Here is an 18505-nt window from a genome sequence, read left to right on the forward strand (position 1 = left end):
CAAAAATCTGTGAATCATTCTTGATATTGTTCTCTCTCATTCCCCATTTCTCTTCCACCAGCAAATCTAATGGCAGTGTCTCCAAAATATATGAATCCAAGCACTTCCATTCATTTTCACTGCCACCATTATCTCTTACTGGGACTATTTCTTACTGGTTTCCCCAGTTTCCCCATTTTCCTTGCCTCCTACTGAAAGCCACTCTTTACTTTGCACCAGAATAGCCTTTTAAATACATAAATTTGATTGTTTAAAAATTTTCATTGGCTTCTCATTGCATTTTGTTAATATTCAAACTCTTTATTATAGTCTACAAGATCCTTCATGATTTGGTCCTGTGTCCCTATCCAAACTTACCTTATTCCACTCTCTATATAAATATACATATCAGTCACATGTGACTTCCACCAAACTCTAACTTTCCCTGGGGGTTTGCATGTACTCTTCTCTCTACCTGGCATGTTTTTTTTTTTTTTTTCTTTAATTCTTCAGTTTCCATGTAAAACTTTACTCCCATTTCCAAGTACCAGCACTTTTAGCAACTGCTATGGACTGAACTGTGTTCTCCCCAAATTCATATATTGAAGCCCTAACCCCCAAAGTGATGGCATTTAGAGACTGGGCTTTTGAGGGTTACTTAGGTTAAGATGAGGACGTGAGGTCATGGAGGTGAGGCCCTCACGATGGTATTAGTGCCCTTATAGGAAGAGACATCGGAGAGCTAGCTCACAGCTCACTTGCGCTCCTCTCTCCCTCTCTCTCTCTCTCTCTCTCTTTTTCTAGCTCACTCTCCACCATGTGAGCACAGCAAGAAGGTGGCCATCTACAAGCCAGGAGAACCCTCACCAGAACCCAATCATGCTGGCACCCTGATCTCAGACTTCCAGCCTCCAGAACTGTGAGAAAATTAATTTCTGGTGTTTAAGCTACCCACTTCATGGTATATTGTTATGGTGGCCTGAGCTGAATAATAGAGCAACCCAATGTAGAATCACCAATTAGTCAAGTGTACTTGTAAAACGTGCTTCCTAAATCTCATGTGTCCCATGACCTAAAATGTTTCCTAGGCATATTCAATTTTTCAACAATATTTACGAAGTGCTTACTATATGGTAGACATTGTGACCAGGTCTAGGAACACAGCAGTAAACAAATTACACTTTCTAGTTTCATGGATCTTATACAGAGTGATGGGGGCTAGGGGGTGGGAGACAAACACAAACATAGATTAATGTATCTCTGTGTGTGTGTGTGTATGTGTGTGTGTGTGAGATAGTGTGATTCATAATGAAAGATATATATATTTGGTCTTTGTCCTGTTTCTGGCACATTGCTCCTAAAACTCTTGGACTTTCCTCAATGATGAAAACAATGAAAGTGTCTTTTGCTATGTCAATGAGGTGACTTTTGGAAAGAACCATAGGATAGGGGCTGGTTGCCAGGAGAATCAACCTTGTGGTAAGTTGGAACTTTCAGTCCCACCCACCTGACTCCCTGACCTCAGTGGAGGGGAGAGGGGCTGGAGGTTCAATCAATCGCCAATGGCCAATGATTTAATCAATCATACCTAGGTAATGAAGCCTCTATAAAAATCCAAAAGAACAGGATGTGGAGAGCTTCCAAGGTAGGAACACCAGATTTGGGTGAGAGTGGTGTGCCTGGTGAAGGCATGGAAACTCCGTGCCCTTTTTCCATATCTTGCCCTACATAATAATTCTTCCATCTGGCTGTTCCTGAGTTATATCCTTTTATTATAAGCCAGTGATCTAGTAAGTAAAATGTTTCTCTGAATTCTATGAGCCACTCTAGGAAATTAATTGAACCCAAGGAGGGGATCATGGGAACATCTGATTTACAGCCTGTCAGAAGTACAGATAACAACCTGCTCTTGTGATTGGCATCCTAAGATAGAGGGGGGTCGCTGGAACCTCCAATCTATAGCCTATTAGTCAGAAACACATGTGATAACCTGGACTTGGTGACTGGTACCTGAAGTGGTAGAAGGGAGGAAGGTGTCAGTCTTGTGGGATTGACCTCTTCCCTGTGGGATATGACACTTATCCCCAGGTACATAGTGTCAGAATTGAGTTAAACTGTAGGATACCCAACTGGGGTCGTGAGCATTGCTTGGTGGTGTACAGAACCACTCCCCCTCTACACACACCTGTTGGTATTAAGTCCAGGGACCCAAAATATTGTGTCTTAAAGTGGTTTTTCCTCAGAAACAGAATGCAGAATATGTGGGTTAGGGAATAGTATGGCTGGGGTCAGGGAAGTTTTCCATTTGGTACCCACAGAGGCTTCTTTAATAAAGTAACACCTGAGCAGATACCAGAAGGAGGTGAGCAAAGGGTCATGTGTGTATCAACAGAGTTTTGGTATACCCTTTTTATGACTTTGAAATGAATGGCCCAATTTATCAATTTAGCTACAGCAATAACATTGGTTTCTACCTTCTACTAAGTATAATATCATCCATTAAGAAAACAGAATGTATCAGTCTCCCAAGGCAATAGAAATAAAAGCAAAAATAAACAAGTGGGACCTAATCAAACGTATAAGCTTTTGCACAACAAAGGAAACCATAAAACAAAAAGACAACCTACGGAATGCAAAAAAATATTTGCAAATGATGAGACTGTCAAGGGACTAATTCCCAAAATATACAAACAGCTCATACAGCTCAATAACAAAAAGAAATAAACAATCCAATCAAAAAATGGGCAGAGGACCTAAACAGACATTTCTCCAAAAAACACATCCAGATGACCAATAGGTAATTTCTCAACGTTAATTATTAGAGAAATGCAAATCAAAACTCCAAGGAGGTATCATGTCACATTGGTCAGAATGGCCATTAAAAAGTCTACAAAAAATAAATGCTGGAGACGGTATGGAGAAAAAGGAACCCTCCTACACTCTTGGTGGGAATGTAAATTGGTGCAGCCACTGTGGAAACCCACATGGAAGTTCCTTAAAAAGCTAATAATATAGTTATCATATGATCCAGCAATTCCACTCCTGGGCATATATCCAGAGAAAACTCTAATTTGAAAAAATACATGCACCCTAATGTTCATAGAAGCACTATTTACAATAGCCAAGACATAGAAGCAACCTAAATGTCCATCCACAGATGAATGGATAAGGAAGATGTAGTATATATATAATGGAATATTACTCAGCCATGAAAAAGAATGAAATAATGCCATCTGTAGCAACATGGATGGACCTAGAAATTGTCATACTGAGTGGAGTCAGACAGAGAAAGACAAATATCATATGATATCACTTATATGTGGAATCTAAAAAATAATACAAATGAACTTATTTACAAAACAGAAACAGACTCACAGATATAGAAAACAAACTTATGGTTTCCAAAGGGGAAAGGGGGACAAGGATAAATTAGGAGTTTGGGATTAGTAGATACAAATCACTATATATAAAACTGATGAACAACAAAACCCTACTGTATACCACAGGGCCCTATATTCAATATCTTGTAAAAAATTATCATGGAAAAGAATTTAAAAAAAGAATATATATATATTTGTATAACCGAATCACTTTGCTGTACGCCAGAAACTAATACAACATTGTAAATCAACTATACCTCAATAAAATTAATTAATTTTAAAATTAATTAATTAATTTTTAGAAAAGTAAACAGCATGTAGACTATTACACAGAACCTCTACTTCATACAACCATAAGGGTCAGTTAAAAGGATAATACAGTACTTTAAGAAATGGCTTCTAAGTTAGCCAAGGATCCCTCCCAAATAATAAATCACATGTTGACAAATTTTCAAAAGTGTCAGTCAAGAAGGTAACAATTGCCATATTCACAGGCCCAGGGGCAAATGCGGCAACACTGCTGACAAGATGTCAATGACTAGTGTAAGAAAAGCCTGGTGACCAGCACAAGGTGGTGCCTGACAGCAAATCCATGTAGTACAAAGGAGTCAGTATGAGCAAGGTGAGAGTGATGAAGGTAAATAACAGAAGCTGACATTTAAGAAAGGTGACAGCAGCAATGTTAAATATTAAGACTTGGAATAAAAAGCTCAAAATTGTAAGTCAACAACCTATCAGGCAATCCCTGCTTTTGTGTTAAGCTATTAACTCTGTGTTTCTGGGAGGAGAAGTCTCTGATATAGGCTAAGGCGGGGATAGGATACAGGGAGAAAACCAGTACAGTCTCTCAGAGGTTATTGTGCCACCCTCAACAAGTCAGTTAGGTCTCTTTAAAACTCATCTGCCTCATCTTTAAAACAACGATTGTGAAGGATGTTGTGGGAATCAGACGAGAAAAATTGTAACACCGTTATGCTCATTTTCACCCTTCCATTTCCATGTTAACCGTACCCCACCACCTGTTTTAGCAGTTGAAAGTAGTATTTATCACCAATGATCCGAGTGAATTTGTAAAATCTACTTCCTAAACCTCATGTGCCCTGTAATCCTCAGCACATTCAATTTTTCAACCACAGTTATCAAGTACCTACCATATGGTAGGCGTTTGTTGTCCAATCACCTACTATAACACAGGCGTTGTTCTAGGCATCGAGGATACCATAGAGAACAAAACTGACAAAACATCACATTGAAGGCTACATTCCCATGGGATGTTGTCCTGCAGGCAGTGACTATGCAATATATGCTAAGTCATCCAAAAATGAAATAACATCATTTCGAGGGGTAGTTGTATGGATTACAAAAGCCCAGTACCCTTGTTCTCATCCCCTCTCTGGTACAGAGTTCTCTGATGACTGGCAGGAACTTACCTACGTATTCTGCCTTCCACAAGCTCGGCTAAAGTTCAGCCAAGAGAACACCACAAGGAAGAGGCTCGACAGTTACCGAAATGAACAGCAGGGCTGAGGATGAAAAAACTTGGCTACAGCCCCAACATGGCCATCACACAGTTTCAACACCTTAACGACGGCATTACATTTCTCCTGTTCTTTTTTGTGGATCTTATTGCTGTCTTTATCTCTTTGAGGATCTTTAACATACTTATTTTAAAACCCTTTCAGAAGATAGTTCTATTATTCAATTCTCCTATAAATTGAATTTAATCTTTCAAAGTCTGTTCCTCCCTATGTATACATAGCGCTTCCTGCCCTATGTATTAAGGGGTTGAATCAGATGATATTCATATCTCTCTCAACCAACTTCAGCATAGGTTTTCTAATTTGTAAAATGGGGGAAAAATGGTTACTCCAGAGGTAATTTTTCAGTGTAACATGAATGTTAAGCTCCTAAAAAGGAAATGAGCATGTAGCAGGTGTTCAGTAAATTAGATTCTTTATTTTTAACATGTATTATTTGGGTTTCAGAACCACAAAAAAATTATAATTTTGTCCTTTTTATGGATGAAAATAGTAAGGCACAAGATAACACATCAGAAACTTTAACAGGTTTCAAGTCTTTAAACTGGGAATTCCACCTCTATAAGTATATTGTGCTGCCTCAGAGCCATTAGTGAGATAACCAAAAGGCAATGTGACATTCCCAAAGGTCTGAAGGGATAATTAATGAATAATTAAGTCAGGGCTTGAACCCAGGTCTCTTGACTTTTAGGTTTCCATTACATCACCTTATCAGGATAATTTTCTTTTTTTTAATTTTTATTTTAAATTGGAGTATAGTTGATTAACAATGTCGTGTTAGTTTCAGGTGTACAGCAATGTGATTCAGTTATACATATACATGTATATATTCTTTTTCAAATTCTTTTCCCATTTAGGTTATTACAGAATATTGAGAAGAGTTCCTTGTGCTATACAGTAGGTCCTTTTTGGTTATCTATTTTAAATATAGTAATGTGTACATATCAATCCCAAACTTGGATTCTTTACAACTTGTATAAGAGTCAACTTTACTAAATCACTGAATGCAGAGAATAAAATTCTAGCTAAAATTTTCAACTGAGTTATTTTGCATTTGAATTTCCCCCAGTAAACTAAAGATTTTTAGTTCTTTGTTCTACTGTGATATTGTCCTTAGCACCATACAGCTCCAGGCATTAAGGTGTTAAAGATACGGTATAGAATTCTTAACACCTATAGCCCATTTGGACCAAGTGACACTGCAGTGGCTAAGTTCTTTCATTCAACATCAGCACACGCTGAGATCAGGTTCTGTATGGCATGGATCAGATTTTTCAGAGTTATTTTTTCTACCCATTCTAATCTTGAGTTATCTGCCTGAAGTAGCAATCTACTGCTATATTGGTAAGGAAATATTCTGCCTTTATGGAGACAATTTCATTTTAAATTACTTTTCAGGTCAAATGCTGCCATTTAATAAGGTTTGGAGCCTTATACAAAGTCAATAAAAGGCGTTAAAATTACTTATTAGTCACGGCATTTTCTTCCCCTATCACCAACTAGATAGTTTTGTTTTGATAGCTCCATTAGATATAGGCTCATTCCTCATTTTTTCCTTGATTTCCTTTTACAACATATAGATGATATAAAAAATAAATCCCCCTTCATATACAAAAAGCTACACATTATTAAAATTGAATTTTTAATAGAAAAAGTATTGTCTCTGATAATAATTACCTTAAACATTAGCTAGGGAATACACCAAAAATTAACATGAATGTACCACCAAAGGCAAATTCTATAGATAGCACAATAGGGTTTATTGTATGCTTATTTACAAGCACTTAAAATGGACTTTATTTTTCAATAACTGTAAGCAAATTTAACTTTACTACTTCCCATTGAAAGGGATAAAAATGAGATCACATGCACTTCTGATTCTTTTTCAGTCTAAAGGCCCAGTTTTCCAATGAGAAACCGGGCTGAAGTCGTCTCAATACTGTGATCCTGACCAAGTGGAAAAACTTAGCATGGAAACAGCATTTAGCCATGACATACTTCAATATTATTTTTCGGAGGCTATCACTATCTCAAACTAAATCCATTATGATTTAAAACTGTCTTTTTATTGATATTCATTGTTTTTCAACCTGACAGTGGCCAATGATTTATACCAATTTTCTTTTAACACAGGAATTAAAGAGTTTGAAATATATCTTAAAGGACACTTTTTCAATAGGCCTCCAGATTTTAATACAGCTGTCATTTGAAAAGCCTTACCTCCTCTCAGTTGGAGAAGGGTTTAGAGAAGAAACCAGCTCCCTTGATAAGCCTGTTTTTATTTGAAGCAGTGGAGGATTCAAAAATTAGTATGACATATTGATGATGCCTTTTTTGAAAGGCATTTTTATTCCCTAAGTAGAAGAAGACTGTAGCTGGCTGTCAATCGTTAAACCACAAATGAAGTCCTTTGCCTGGTTAAGATATTTGCAACTATACCAATGCTGGTAAACTAACCACCAAATTATAGCCTTTTCTCCTGCCTCACCCAGATTTCACAGGGGCTGCACACCCAAATAAATGCCTCTTGGCTACCCATTCATCTAACAGCTGGAAAGATGACACTTGACATTTGGAAACTTTCCTGTGAAGATTGCTGCAAGGCTTTCCCATTAGCGTCCTGGTGAGACTGTAAGGTCGAATAAGCTGCCTCAAAACCTGCAAAGGGTAACGGAAATACTCTAATATTAAGCCTGTGTGATTTAAATTTCTAATTCTCAAATCATAGTTCTTCAGATACTGTAGAAACCACTGGTATATTTCAGGGCAAAAGAATGCCTTTGAAGATGTGGAATTAAAGGGATATTTTAAGCAACGATGATGATAAGTGCCTTTTATTTAAAGTTGGCACTGAAGGTCTTCTAAGCAAGAGAGACTTGGACATAGATAATTTCTTCTAAGTTTGTTTTCTAAAATCCCAGACTGTCATGTTTTTTTAGCAACTGTTCATCTTTGTCCAGCGCAGAAATCTTAAACATAAGGCACTGTCACTACCATTCTTTGGGCTTTATTTTCACATCATAGATGTTATTAGAGATAGTTTTAAAGTTTTAACAATCCAACAGTGTGGGTTTGTTTGGAAAATCATTGACCCCAATATAAAATAAAATTGTAAATATTCCAGTATTAAGAAAATGCTGTGATCTTATAAATCTTTCAAGTATAAACATAGGACTTTTTTCTCTTTAGAAAGAGACCTTTCGAAGAGACCCCCAAATCAAAAAGTTTTAATAACCTGACAGTTCACTAAAGGTATTAGATAGATAAAATCCTTCACATAATCTCAAATCCTAAAGATGGCAGAAGGTGAAAGATTTCATTTATTGATATGAAGGCACATAATTCAATTAGCTTTATAGCAATGATCCTTCTGCACTGTGCCCAGTTTTGAATTCCCCATCTTCAAAGTGTCCTTACAATTTTCTATTCTTGGTTGTTAACTCAGTATTTCCCATGTGAAAGATTCACAAGAATGAATAGGCCTCTCTAAATGTTCAGTCATATGTCCAAATGTAGATAAAATTAATGATTAAAGAGGAAAATGAAACATTTTAAAAATATATGCAGAAGGGCATTGAAGAAACAGCAGACATGAATGATGTAACTTTGAATCTTGAATTAATCACCATCTGAGACTGAAATCACTTTTTAAAAGTCAATTTAGTGAGGCTGAATTTTACCCTATTAGCGACAATGACAGATAGGGATTCCTCTGGATGGGAATCTCATGGCCCCAAATCACAAAACAACACGAACACAAACCTAGCTTTCTCACAACATTCCATTAACAAATCCACCAAGAGGAGTCTCAGCTCACAGAGAGAAAATGAAATACTTAGCAATGACTGGATGACTCTTTTCTCTTCAAACTAAAATCACAACTACCATGTTGTACTCACTATATGGTGGGACTATGGCATGTCTCTCTCTCCACTAGGTACTGAAATCACAAATTTGTTTCACATAGCCTATTGAACTACCATCAGATAGATGGTAATGACTTTCTGTCACTCTTGACCTGGGGCAGATCTGAACTAGTGACCAAAAGGTTAAAGGCTCTGTATCTCATTACTAACCCCCTGAGAGATCTAGTTCTCTCAACAACTAACTATTCTTTTGTGCCTCAATGAAACCAAAAGAAAATACACAAAAACCTCAAGCAGTAGAGAAGCAGGTCATCCATGCAAGGAATTTGATAGTTCTGAAGAACTTTACAAACACCTATTTCAAAATATACCCATATACTACACACAACTAAGTAGAATCACATTAACTGTGAGAGAAGTTCATTATAACCTTTATTAAAATATCATATAAGCTTCACTGAAGCCGAAAAACACTGTAGAAAGTTGAGCTGAAAAAACACTGTAGAAAGCTAAAACTTAAAGATACCTGTGCTCTGTGATCTTACAGGGTTAGGAAAGACATTTTAGATCTAGTATGATGCTCTAATATTTATGTGTGTATCTTGTACATACATTCTAAGATAATTTTGCCACAAGAATTAGTTTCAGGAGGGACTGACAAAATGGAAAGTATAACATAAAGAAATAATCATAAGTGAAATAATCATAACAGTATCAGGCACTTTAACATGGATACTTATTATAGGAATACAGCTTATTTAATTAAGGGTAAAGTTTGAGAAAGAAAAAAAAAAGAATATTATTTGGGAACATGCATGTAGACAAACTCATGTATATAGAAGGAACACTGAAACTAAACCAATAACAAAATTAACATTTTGTTGTTGTAGAAATTTGACCTCAAATGCTGTGCCAATAAACAATAGTCTGTAACTATTTAACTTCAACTATTCTGTAACTAAGTATTCAGTGACACCTAAAGTCACTTGTAAACTCAGTAACCAAAACATTTTTTAATGTTTAATGACCCAATGCCTCTTTCCTTACCCTTTGCAGTTTCTCATGAATTCTACCTAGAAGAAACCAGGTGTTATCCTTTTCATTTCTTGCCTATAGTTGAATAAGCTCTATACAAATTCTGTCCTTTATTTGAGTTTCTATTCATTCCATATTTATCCTTCCACTAATAACTCTTGTCTTTTGCCTTTCAATATTTATCTTTGTACCACCACAACTGATTTCATAGCAGCAGCATGTATATTTAGATAAACCCTTCCACTACCCGTAATAAATATTGTGTTTTTTTTAATGTTACATATAAGAGATAGTGAATTTAAAATAGAATTCTGAATCACAGAATAATGACATGACTAAAGGATCACTCTAATGATGTAATCAAACCAGTGACTTTTGAGATAATTTCCATATATTTAGATTGCTTTATTTGACAAAATATCTCATGTTTAGAAGATCATTTTCTGAGAACTACCATGATTACTTTAGGAAAAATGAACTTCTGATCTAGGATTAGACTTAGAAGAATTTAGCTTGTATTCTATCTCCAAGTTCTCAGAGAAGGGCATAGCATGGTGAGATACCATATAGCGTTTTTTCCCTCTACGTTTTGTGACTAAATTTTTGTTTGTCTGTCAGTACTAGAACAAAGTAAGTGCTGAATCTTCTGAATGATTGTATTTTTGTAAAGAACATTTGGTATTAAGGTATTAAGGTCCTCTTTGGTAAAGTAGGACCTTAGGCATCTTTTACACTCTCTTAACCAAGTTGGTTACACCAAACAGATTCACTAGATTAGTTTCTTCTCTCCTTTTCCTCTCTGAGATATACAAAGTAAGGCCAAGGAGTACTGAATCTTTGTAATGGGTGGGGTGCTCCTGTGTGCCTATGAACCTTCCACTCTACCTGTTGAGTTGTGTGCTTATTAAGAGTCAGTTGTACATTCTTTACCCCATTTGTGTTGGCTCAAATTGTAAATAAAAATTATATAAATCGATGAGCTATACGAATGTGAAAAGAAAGAGGGTTGATTCTGTGAAAACTAAGTTGAATGTTTTCAAAAGATATGATAAAAAGGTGAGTTACTAAAAAACAGTTGCTGTCAAATTAAGTGTGACAGAAACAACTGAAATGACTTCAGGGCAATCATAAAAACCCAGAAAATTGCTATGTATGTTCCTTGAAAATGTGGCTCCACTTTAAAAAACAAAAATGGAAGCTGTAGACAATATATTATAGGTAGGTTTAGATAAGAAATATGCTAGAACTCCAGTGACTGGATTGAAAAGATCTTGGCCCTGCTTATTTTTTTTAAGAGAAATGAAAATGAGAAAATATCTAAATGCTTTAAAATACAATGATATGCTTAATATATGTGTATATCCTTTTTATACGTCCCCATTTTAACTTTTTCAGATTAACCAAAAAATTATTGATTATTGTTTCATAGGACAAGATAACTTTTTTGTACTCCTGTGTTTTTAAATAAATGTTCTGGATTTAACCAATTTATCACTGATAAATGTTCTGGATTTACCTATATAATTAAATGTCTAATTTTTACTCCAATTAATAATTAAATAGTCTTTAATCATACTAACTGAGCTAATTGCCCTTCTATTTTCTTTCTCTGGAAAGTTCAAATTCCTAGAACTTTTCTATACACTTAATCATTCTGGTTAAGGTATATTTTTAACCAGAATTAAGTTATACACAGACTACAGCCTCCAATCACAATCTTCTAATTTCAGTTTCAAACTACAGAGGAACTCTCAGGAGAAGTTCTATTGCATTATTATATTTTTAAATTTTAACACATACTGTAGGGGAAGATATCAAGGACTGCTGCTAATTGGCAAGAAAACTAAGATTCCAGAGTTGAAATGTACCAGGGAAGTAGTTCAGTACAGGGGAACTTAACAGCTAGACATTTGTGTGTTCAAATCTTGGCTTCATTTCTAACAGGACACTGACCTTTAATAGGTTTATCATTTGAGCCTAAAGTAAAGTAGGTAAAGTAAAGTTGGTAAAGTATTTTTTCCAGCTATGAAACATAGATAACGATGGCTGTTTAACAGGGTCATTATAACCAAAAACTGTACGATGTATGATAGATGCTAAACAATTAGTGGCTGTTATTTCAATGGTTGACAAGTGAATATAAAAGGCATGTTCCAGGGAGGATAAAAATCAGGGACTACTTCTTCTGAGTCTTCTCTAATAATTCTAGTTAACATTGATTTCTGTTCCTTGACTAATTTAGCATTTATTTGTTATAGTAAATTTAGCTTTCTATTACATCATATATATTTTTCTCTAACTATTTCACATGGATGAAATAATTGAATTCAAACATCATTATAAGCTCCTTTAGAGAAGAAAGGCCGATGGGTTAATGTGGTTAATTTCTTTTTTTTTCCTATTACAGAACTTTTTATCTATCCACCTGTCCACATACATGCACACACAGACACATACACACACTAGTTAAATAAATCCATTACAAAGATACAAGTAAAAGTGCAAATTTGAAAATTTATAAAATTTTTTTGTTTACCTGTAGACATTCTTTCAGTTACATACTCTTTCTTTGGGTACACTGTCAAAATTATCTTAGATAGTCAGTATTCTCATTTAAGTGAAAGAAGAAAACTCAAATATGCCTGGACTCCACTAATATCATAGTATTATGAACAAGTAAGGTGAAGTCATATTGGATCACTTATTAGTACAACTAAAGAAGGGCAAGTTTAATATTTTAAAATAATGACTTACAAGGAGAAAACGGTTGACAAAATGAAAAATATTTCTCTCTATATAAATTCCAGATCTGACACTATCACTTCTTTATTCAAACAGTTCCTAACCACATTCCTGCCTCATTACATACTCCAAATTAAATTCCCAAATTGGGTATTCTCATCATGTTCTAACCCCAGTATAATAAATTCCAGATCCTTTCTCCCATGTTTCCTATATAGTCTCCATGTTCAGGGCCTCCACTAGCCCAGACTGCCTTTCGGTGAAAAAAAAAAAAAAAAGCTGTAGCACAGGTGCAAGGCTTAGGGAGCAGGCAGAAAGCACCTTTGTGAAAATTCAAGGAAGGCACTCCTGCCTCTGAATAGAAGCAGCACAGCAAAAGATGCCATTGTTTGGTGAGTGGAGCTTGGTCTGGATTTCAGGCAACTGGTACCCTTGTTTGGGTAGTCCTTGCACAGTGGGCAAGCTATGCAATCTTATCCAGTAGGCTTCTTTAAGTTCCAGCGATTCAAATCACTCAGCATTCTTCCAGTTTTTCTTATCTTCCCTCTTTACGTGTATCTTGATTTTTATGAAGTCTGCTCACTCCATATCCTGATACCCACCTCCAGGCAGAATCAATCATTATCTCTTCCTACTGCCTCGTGCCTTTACATTTTTTATTACTACATTTGTTATTTTGTATTATGTGTATGCTTCCATAACTATTTGTAAAGTACCATTTTAAAAAACTACTGCTTACTGAATGAATGAATGAATCCATGCATGAATGACTACATGGATAGACAGATGGATGTATATGGATGAATAAATGAACGGTTAGATAAAATGTTCTTGTCATGACCTGAAACAGCCTCTTTCAATCTTCATCTGTTAAAATACTATACTTTGACTTTCTATTCAAATCTCCTATTTTATAATTTTTCTCTGATACCATTTTAACAGTCCAAAGGGAATAATCTCTAATAATTCACAAACAATAAATATTTATAGCTCGGACTCTTTACTAAGAACTTTCCATAAACTCCCTTATGTATTCTTCCCTGAAACCCAAAAGGGTAGGAACTTTCTTATTGCTCCTTTACTAATAAATCATTTCTTTACCCCTAAGAAGACCACATCTTAGAGCAATGAAGTGACTTTCCCAAGGTCATACAGTTTGAAAGTATTGTTGAAATCAGATCTGTTTAGCTCAGAGCTCAAATTTCTAACTACTCTATTATACTTCTCCTCATTTATTCACTTTGGTACCCTCTCAAAGTCAAGTGTTAGACCCAACAGCTGGTACTCAATAAGTGGTAATTGATTAAATTAACTAATAAAATTTAAGTGAAGCTCACTTCAGATCACTATGGGAATTACTGAAATCCCAACATGTGTGTCTTTAAATAATCTCATTTACCTGAAAAAGTGTATTTCAAAGAAATTCTAAATATCCAATTGCAATGATTGCATGTATGAATTAATACTATAATGTATGTATAAAATCATTTTTTTAAGTCCACTATCTAGTGTTGCATGTTTCCCCAAAGTATAACATAAGACAAGGTGTTATAAACCTTCATTCATGAATACACTTCAGGCATTATATAAATTTTTCTAAACTAATGCTACATTGGTAAGAAAACACTAGTTATTTGCTAATTAACTTATATAACAAATATATTAGTTTTCTTAACTCTTCTTTAAATTCCTTTAAAATCAATTATCCCTACGTTTTTTCCTATTTAATGATGAATACACTCTTTATTTTGAGGGTATATTAGTAAACTAGCACGCCACTGGCTTGCGTAGCATCAGACTAGTAAGAAGGCTTCAATCAGGGAAACATAGGATGCTAAAGAACACACTAGAAGGAATGTGTTTCTGGAAGAGGAGAAGGAAGCAAAACCTGAAGGACAACCGGGATACAGACAGGTGAAATGGGTGGAGTCGGGAAAGGCCCAGATGTAAGAGATATCTTGATGTGTTGGGGGAAATTCAAATTGGTATCACAAGCTAAGGAGTTTGGGCTTTATCTTGAGTATAAAGAGGAGCCTCTGAAGGGTTTTAAGTGAGGAAATTAGGATCAAATTTGTATTCTAGAAAGATGACTCTGGCTGCAGCATAGGGGCCTTGGATTTGACAGGGGGAAATTGGGGGCAATTTTAGGAGGTGATAGAGGCCAGAACTAAGTTACCGACAGTGTAAAGAGAGAAAAATCCTACTTTGTCTATATGTTGCTTTTTAGTCTCATAAGTGCTTAGCACTTTGTATCCAACACCCTCACAGGAAAGTGAAAGTGTTCATTTTACCTGACAGAGATTTTATCTACCTTCTGTTTTTACTGTATTTCTAAAATGCCATTCAATACTCTCTTTGACCAGTCTGAATTCTTCAGCCAAACCCAAAACTTTTACTGGTCACAAATTTTTAATTTTTTTATATTTTAAACACTATCATTCCTAGCAATACATATTTAAAGCACATGCACTTTTTTTTTTTCATAATACCTAAGAGTCTGTGTCTTTCTTTTCATGAGTAAGTGGCAACTAAGTAAAATGATTGCTCATTTTTATCAGCACACATTTATCAGATTCAGGGAAGTAGAAAGATAACAGTGAAGTAAAAAAAAAAAAAAATACCCTTAAGAATCTTTCTGAATGATAATTGTGAAGCACTACAAAACCACCATCATCATAAAATACAGTAAACATTCTCTATGTCTTTTAATTTAAAAGCTACAAATGGATTTAAATATTTAGAAAACAATAACACACGCCATTCTCCACTTGCCTATGTTCAATTTTACCTTTTCAAATCTCTCTAGCATCTCTGCCTTCCCACCATTTTCACTTCCGCAAACTGAATTCACATCTTCACTAGGTTTTATCTGGCGTAGCACAAAAGCCTTTTCCCTTCTCCTGGGTCTACTTTCATTTCTTCAAGGAGTTAACAGGCTGGTCAGTGAGATGTCTAGTCAACCAAAAATCGTATTTCACACAAAAAATAAGCAAATTAAAATAAGTGTATGAAAGTCTTTACAGGGATAGAATTGACCAGGCATATATGAGAGAGAGAAGAAAAGAAAATTTAGATAAATAACTCATAAATAAGGGTGTGTACAGCAGTGCTGTTTATGAGAAAAATAGGTGTGTGAACACACTAGCATAAATCTTTCAACTGTGTTTTCTTAAGAATTATCTCTATTCTGAGACTGTGCTGTTTCCTACTTTTCTCATAAACTTTCTTGTTAATAAATGCGAGTAAATATTATAATTTCATGTGTTTGAGTGTTTATTTTAATGCTGTTACTCAGCAAAACAAGAAGCAATCAGCCCTATATTGGTTTCCAAATTGATTTTGAAAATTTTATTAGTCTGAGTAATCCAGAGTTTGAGGAGCATTGATGTAGAGGATTTGACTCTGGGAACCAGAAATGTTAAATACTGGAGATGAAACAAGTTTAGGAGATCATGTTTGGTTTAAAAGCAGTGAGTTTGAAGTGTAGGTAAGATATATATCCAAATGCAGTGGTGAATTTGAAATGTAGTTTAGACAAGTGAAGATGTTTAGCAGACAGCTGGATCATGGAAGAGAATGCCCTACTGGAGATACAGATTAGGGAGTTACGCACTTGGGAGCCTTGGGAGAACACTATGAAAATAAGAAATAAGAGTAGAATGAGAAAATTAAAAGAGTGATAAGTTTTGGGACAGAAAAAGTGAAATAGCCAAAGCAGGAGTCCATCCTGGGTAGTTGTCTTGAACTGTTCCTGCTGTGAATTTCTGAGGCCATATGGACTCTCCAAAATACAGATGCTGCAGCAACTAGAGCCAAAACCACTAACGACATGTCTCCTTTGTATTCCCAGATTTCTGTCTGTTAAAATTGCATTCCTTTTCCCCTTTTCTTCCTAGCCTAGTCCCTTTCGATTTATGAATGATTTGGACAGAATTCTTAATTTTAGATTTATCATCTCCCCAAAACACTGCTTCCTTTGTCTCTATGCACAACCAATAGGCTGTGATTTACACCCATTCTTAGAGCTTTACCTCTATGGGACACCACACCACACTCTGGCCCAGATCCCAACATCTCAAGCCCCACTACTCAGAGATGCCGAGGTGAGGTGGGAGTAGGTTGGTTAACTAACAACATAAAAAATATGATGTAATCAGTACCAAGTCCAGGCCCTACCTAGTAAGTAAGTAGTCATGGATGAATTACAGAAAGAGTAGAGAACAACCAGAATAGACTAAATGGTGGTGACAAAGAGGAAGAAAAATATTCAAGGAAACATTAAAGACAAAGTGAATTTTGCTAGCATGTGAGCAACCAAAGAAACCCAAAGAAGGGAGGCAGGAATTATATCGTGAATTTAGAGCCTTTCTTGAATAGGAAAGGAAAATAAGGATTTTATTTACAAGAGCAAACTTTTCCAGAAACATTTTATGTAAATGAGGTCACTGTGTCTACATTTAGTTAAATTATAGAGCAAGAAAAGAACAGAGCATTTTGTCAAAAAGTAAGACAACTGAAATCTAGTAGATATGGCTTTTTTCCCCAAGAGCACAAAATTACTGTACCAGAGTATGTTTAACTTTGTATTTTATCATTTTTACATTCTGCATTTGTATCATAACAGTAAATAGTGAAAAAATAATTACAATTGAAATTTATAAAATATTTGTTTTTTTTTCAATTAGGTGCATATAATTTAGGAATTGAATAGGAACTCACTGATCCATGTGGACAGACAACATAATTTTCTGGACTGTGCAAGATTATTAGGAATATAGATTCTATATCATACTGCATATCATCCAGATTTGATAAATGTATTAGCTATGTCTTTAAGCATTGATAAATATTTTGAATACAGGATGAATAACTTCATAGTATTCCACTGGTAGAAATGCACAAATGAATTTTCAATCACCTAAACAGGTCTGCTATCCAGTCCACATTTAAAAAATTTTATCCAAGCAAATATGTATCTGACCTATTGCACATATAGTTACTATATACCTTATAGAAATGCTCATATGAATGAGTAGCAAAAATAAAGAAGTACTTATCCATTGGAAAAAAATTAACTGAAATTGATGGCAAACACCTACCTGTATATATTTGTGAATGTACCAAGAGGCTTGCTTTCCGTCATTCACGGATTCCACTGTAGTGTTAGCCATACCAACAACATCACCACCTGCAAACACCCATGGTTCACTGGTTTGCATAGTTTCTGGATCTACTTCTGGGAGATCCCATCTGTTAAATTTTATAGGGCTCAAGGCTTCTTTTACTGGAAAAAAGTGAAAGACAACAGGCAATGACTAATCTGTGCATCACATAATAATTTGAAAATTAAGAAAAATTATGACGTAATTATTGTTCTAGGGATTCAAGCAACTGTTTTTAATGAACCATAAAAATGGAAAGTTAATGAAATGTCTTAGTTAACAACACATTCAAAGTGTACTGACTTAACCAATTCAAAATAAAACTCACATGTAGGTGTTAAAGACCACAGATTTGGGCAATGTTTCAGATCTGGTATTTATGTGTAAGAAGTTTGGCAGACTACAGTCCTTTAAATATTCTAATGGTTATAAAATGCATTTTCTAAAACTTTGTCCATGACCATTATTTTCACAAATTTGTTATTACTCATATGATCCCAAATTTATTCCTGTGTAACATAGATGTAAGTTATATTGTGAATTTGAATCAACTGCCAATCTCTTCCTTTCACAGCAAGTTTTATGAACAAAACAAGACAATATCTTCTACGTTTCCATCAAATTACTTACACTTAATGTTAAGCGATTTAATGGACCCAGAATACAGTTACATTTAGCCAGCAATTTCTGTTCTATTTTGTAAAAATCTACAAATACAACCATTAACATTAGTTCCATGTGGAAATTGCTCTGTAAAAGAGATTTAAATTATCTGCTAAATATGCTGTGTTCCAATGAATCTA

At 35.1% G+C, this 18505-nt stretch overlaps 1 protein-coding gene across 2 annotated transcripts in view; it reads right to left on the minus strand.

The window, feature by feature from the left end:
- Positions 1–18505, minus strand: part of DPYD (dihydropyrimidine dehydrogenase) — an 809798-nt gene that overhangs the window by 397855 nt on the left and 393438 nt on the right. For both annotated transcript variants that reach the window (XM_059926787.1, XM_059926794.1), the window contains exon 12: positions 17640–17824. In XM_059926787.1, the coding sequence (XP_059782770.1) occupies positions 17640–17824 (185 nt within the window). The remainder of the gene's footprint in view (positions 1–17639; positions 17825–18505) is intronic.

This window comes from Balaenoptera ricei, chromosome 1, assembly GCF_028023285.1.
Source record: "Balaenoptera ricei isolate mBalRic1 chromosome 1, mBalRic1.hap2, whole genome shotgun sequence".
NCBI lineage: Eukaryota > Metazoa > Chordata > Mammalia > Artiodactyla > Balaenopteridae > Balaenoptera > Balaenoptera ricei.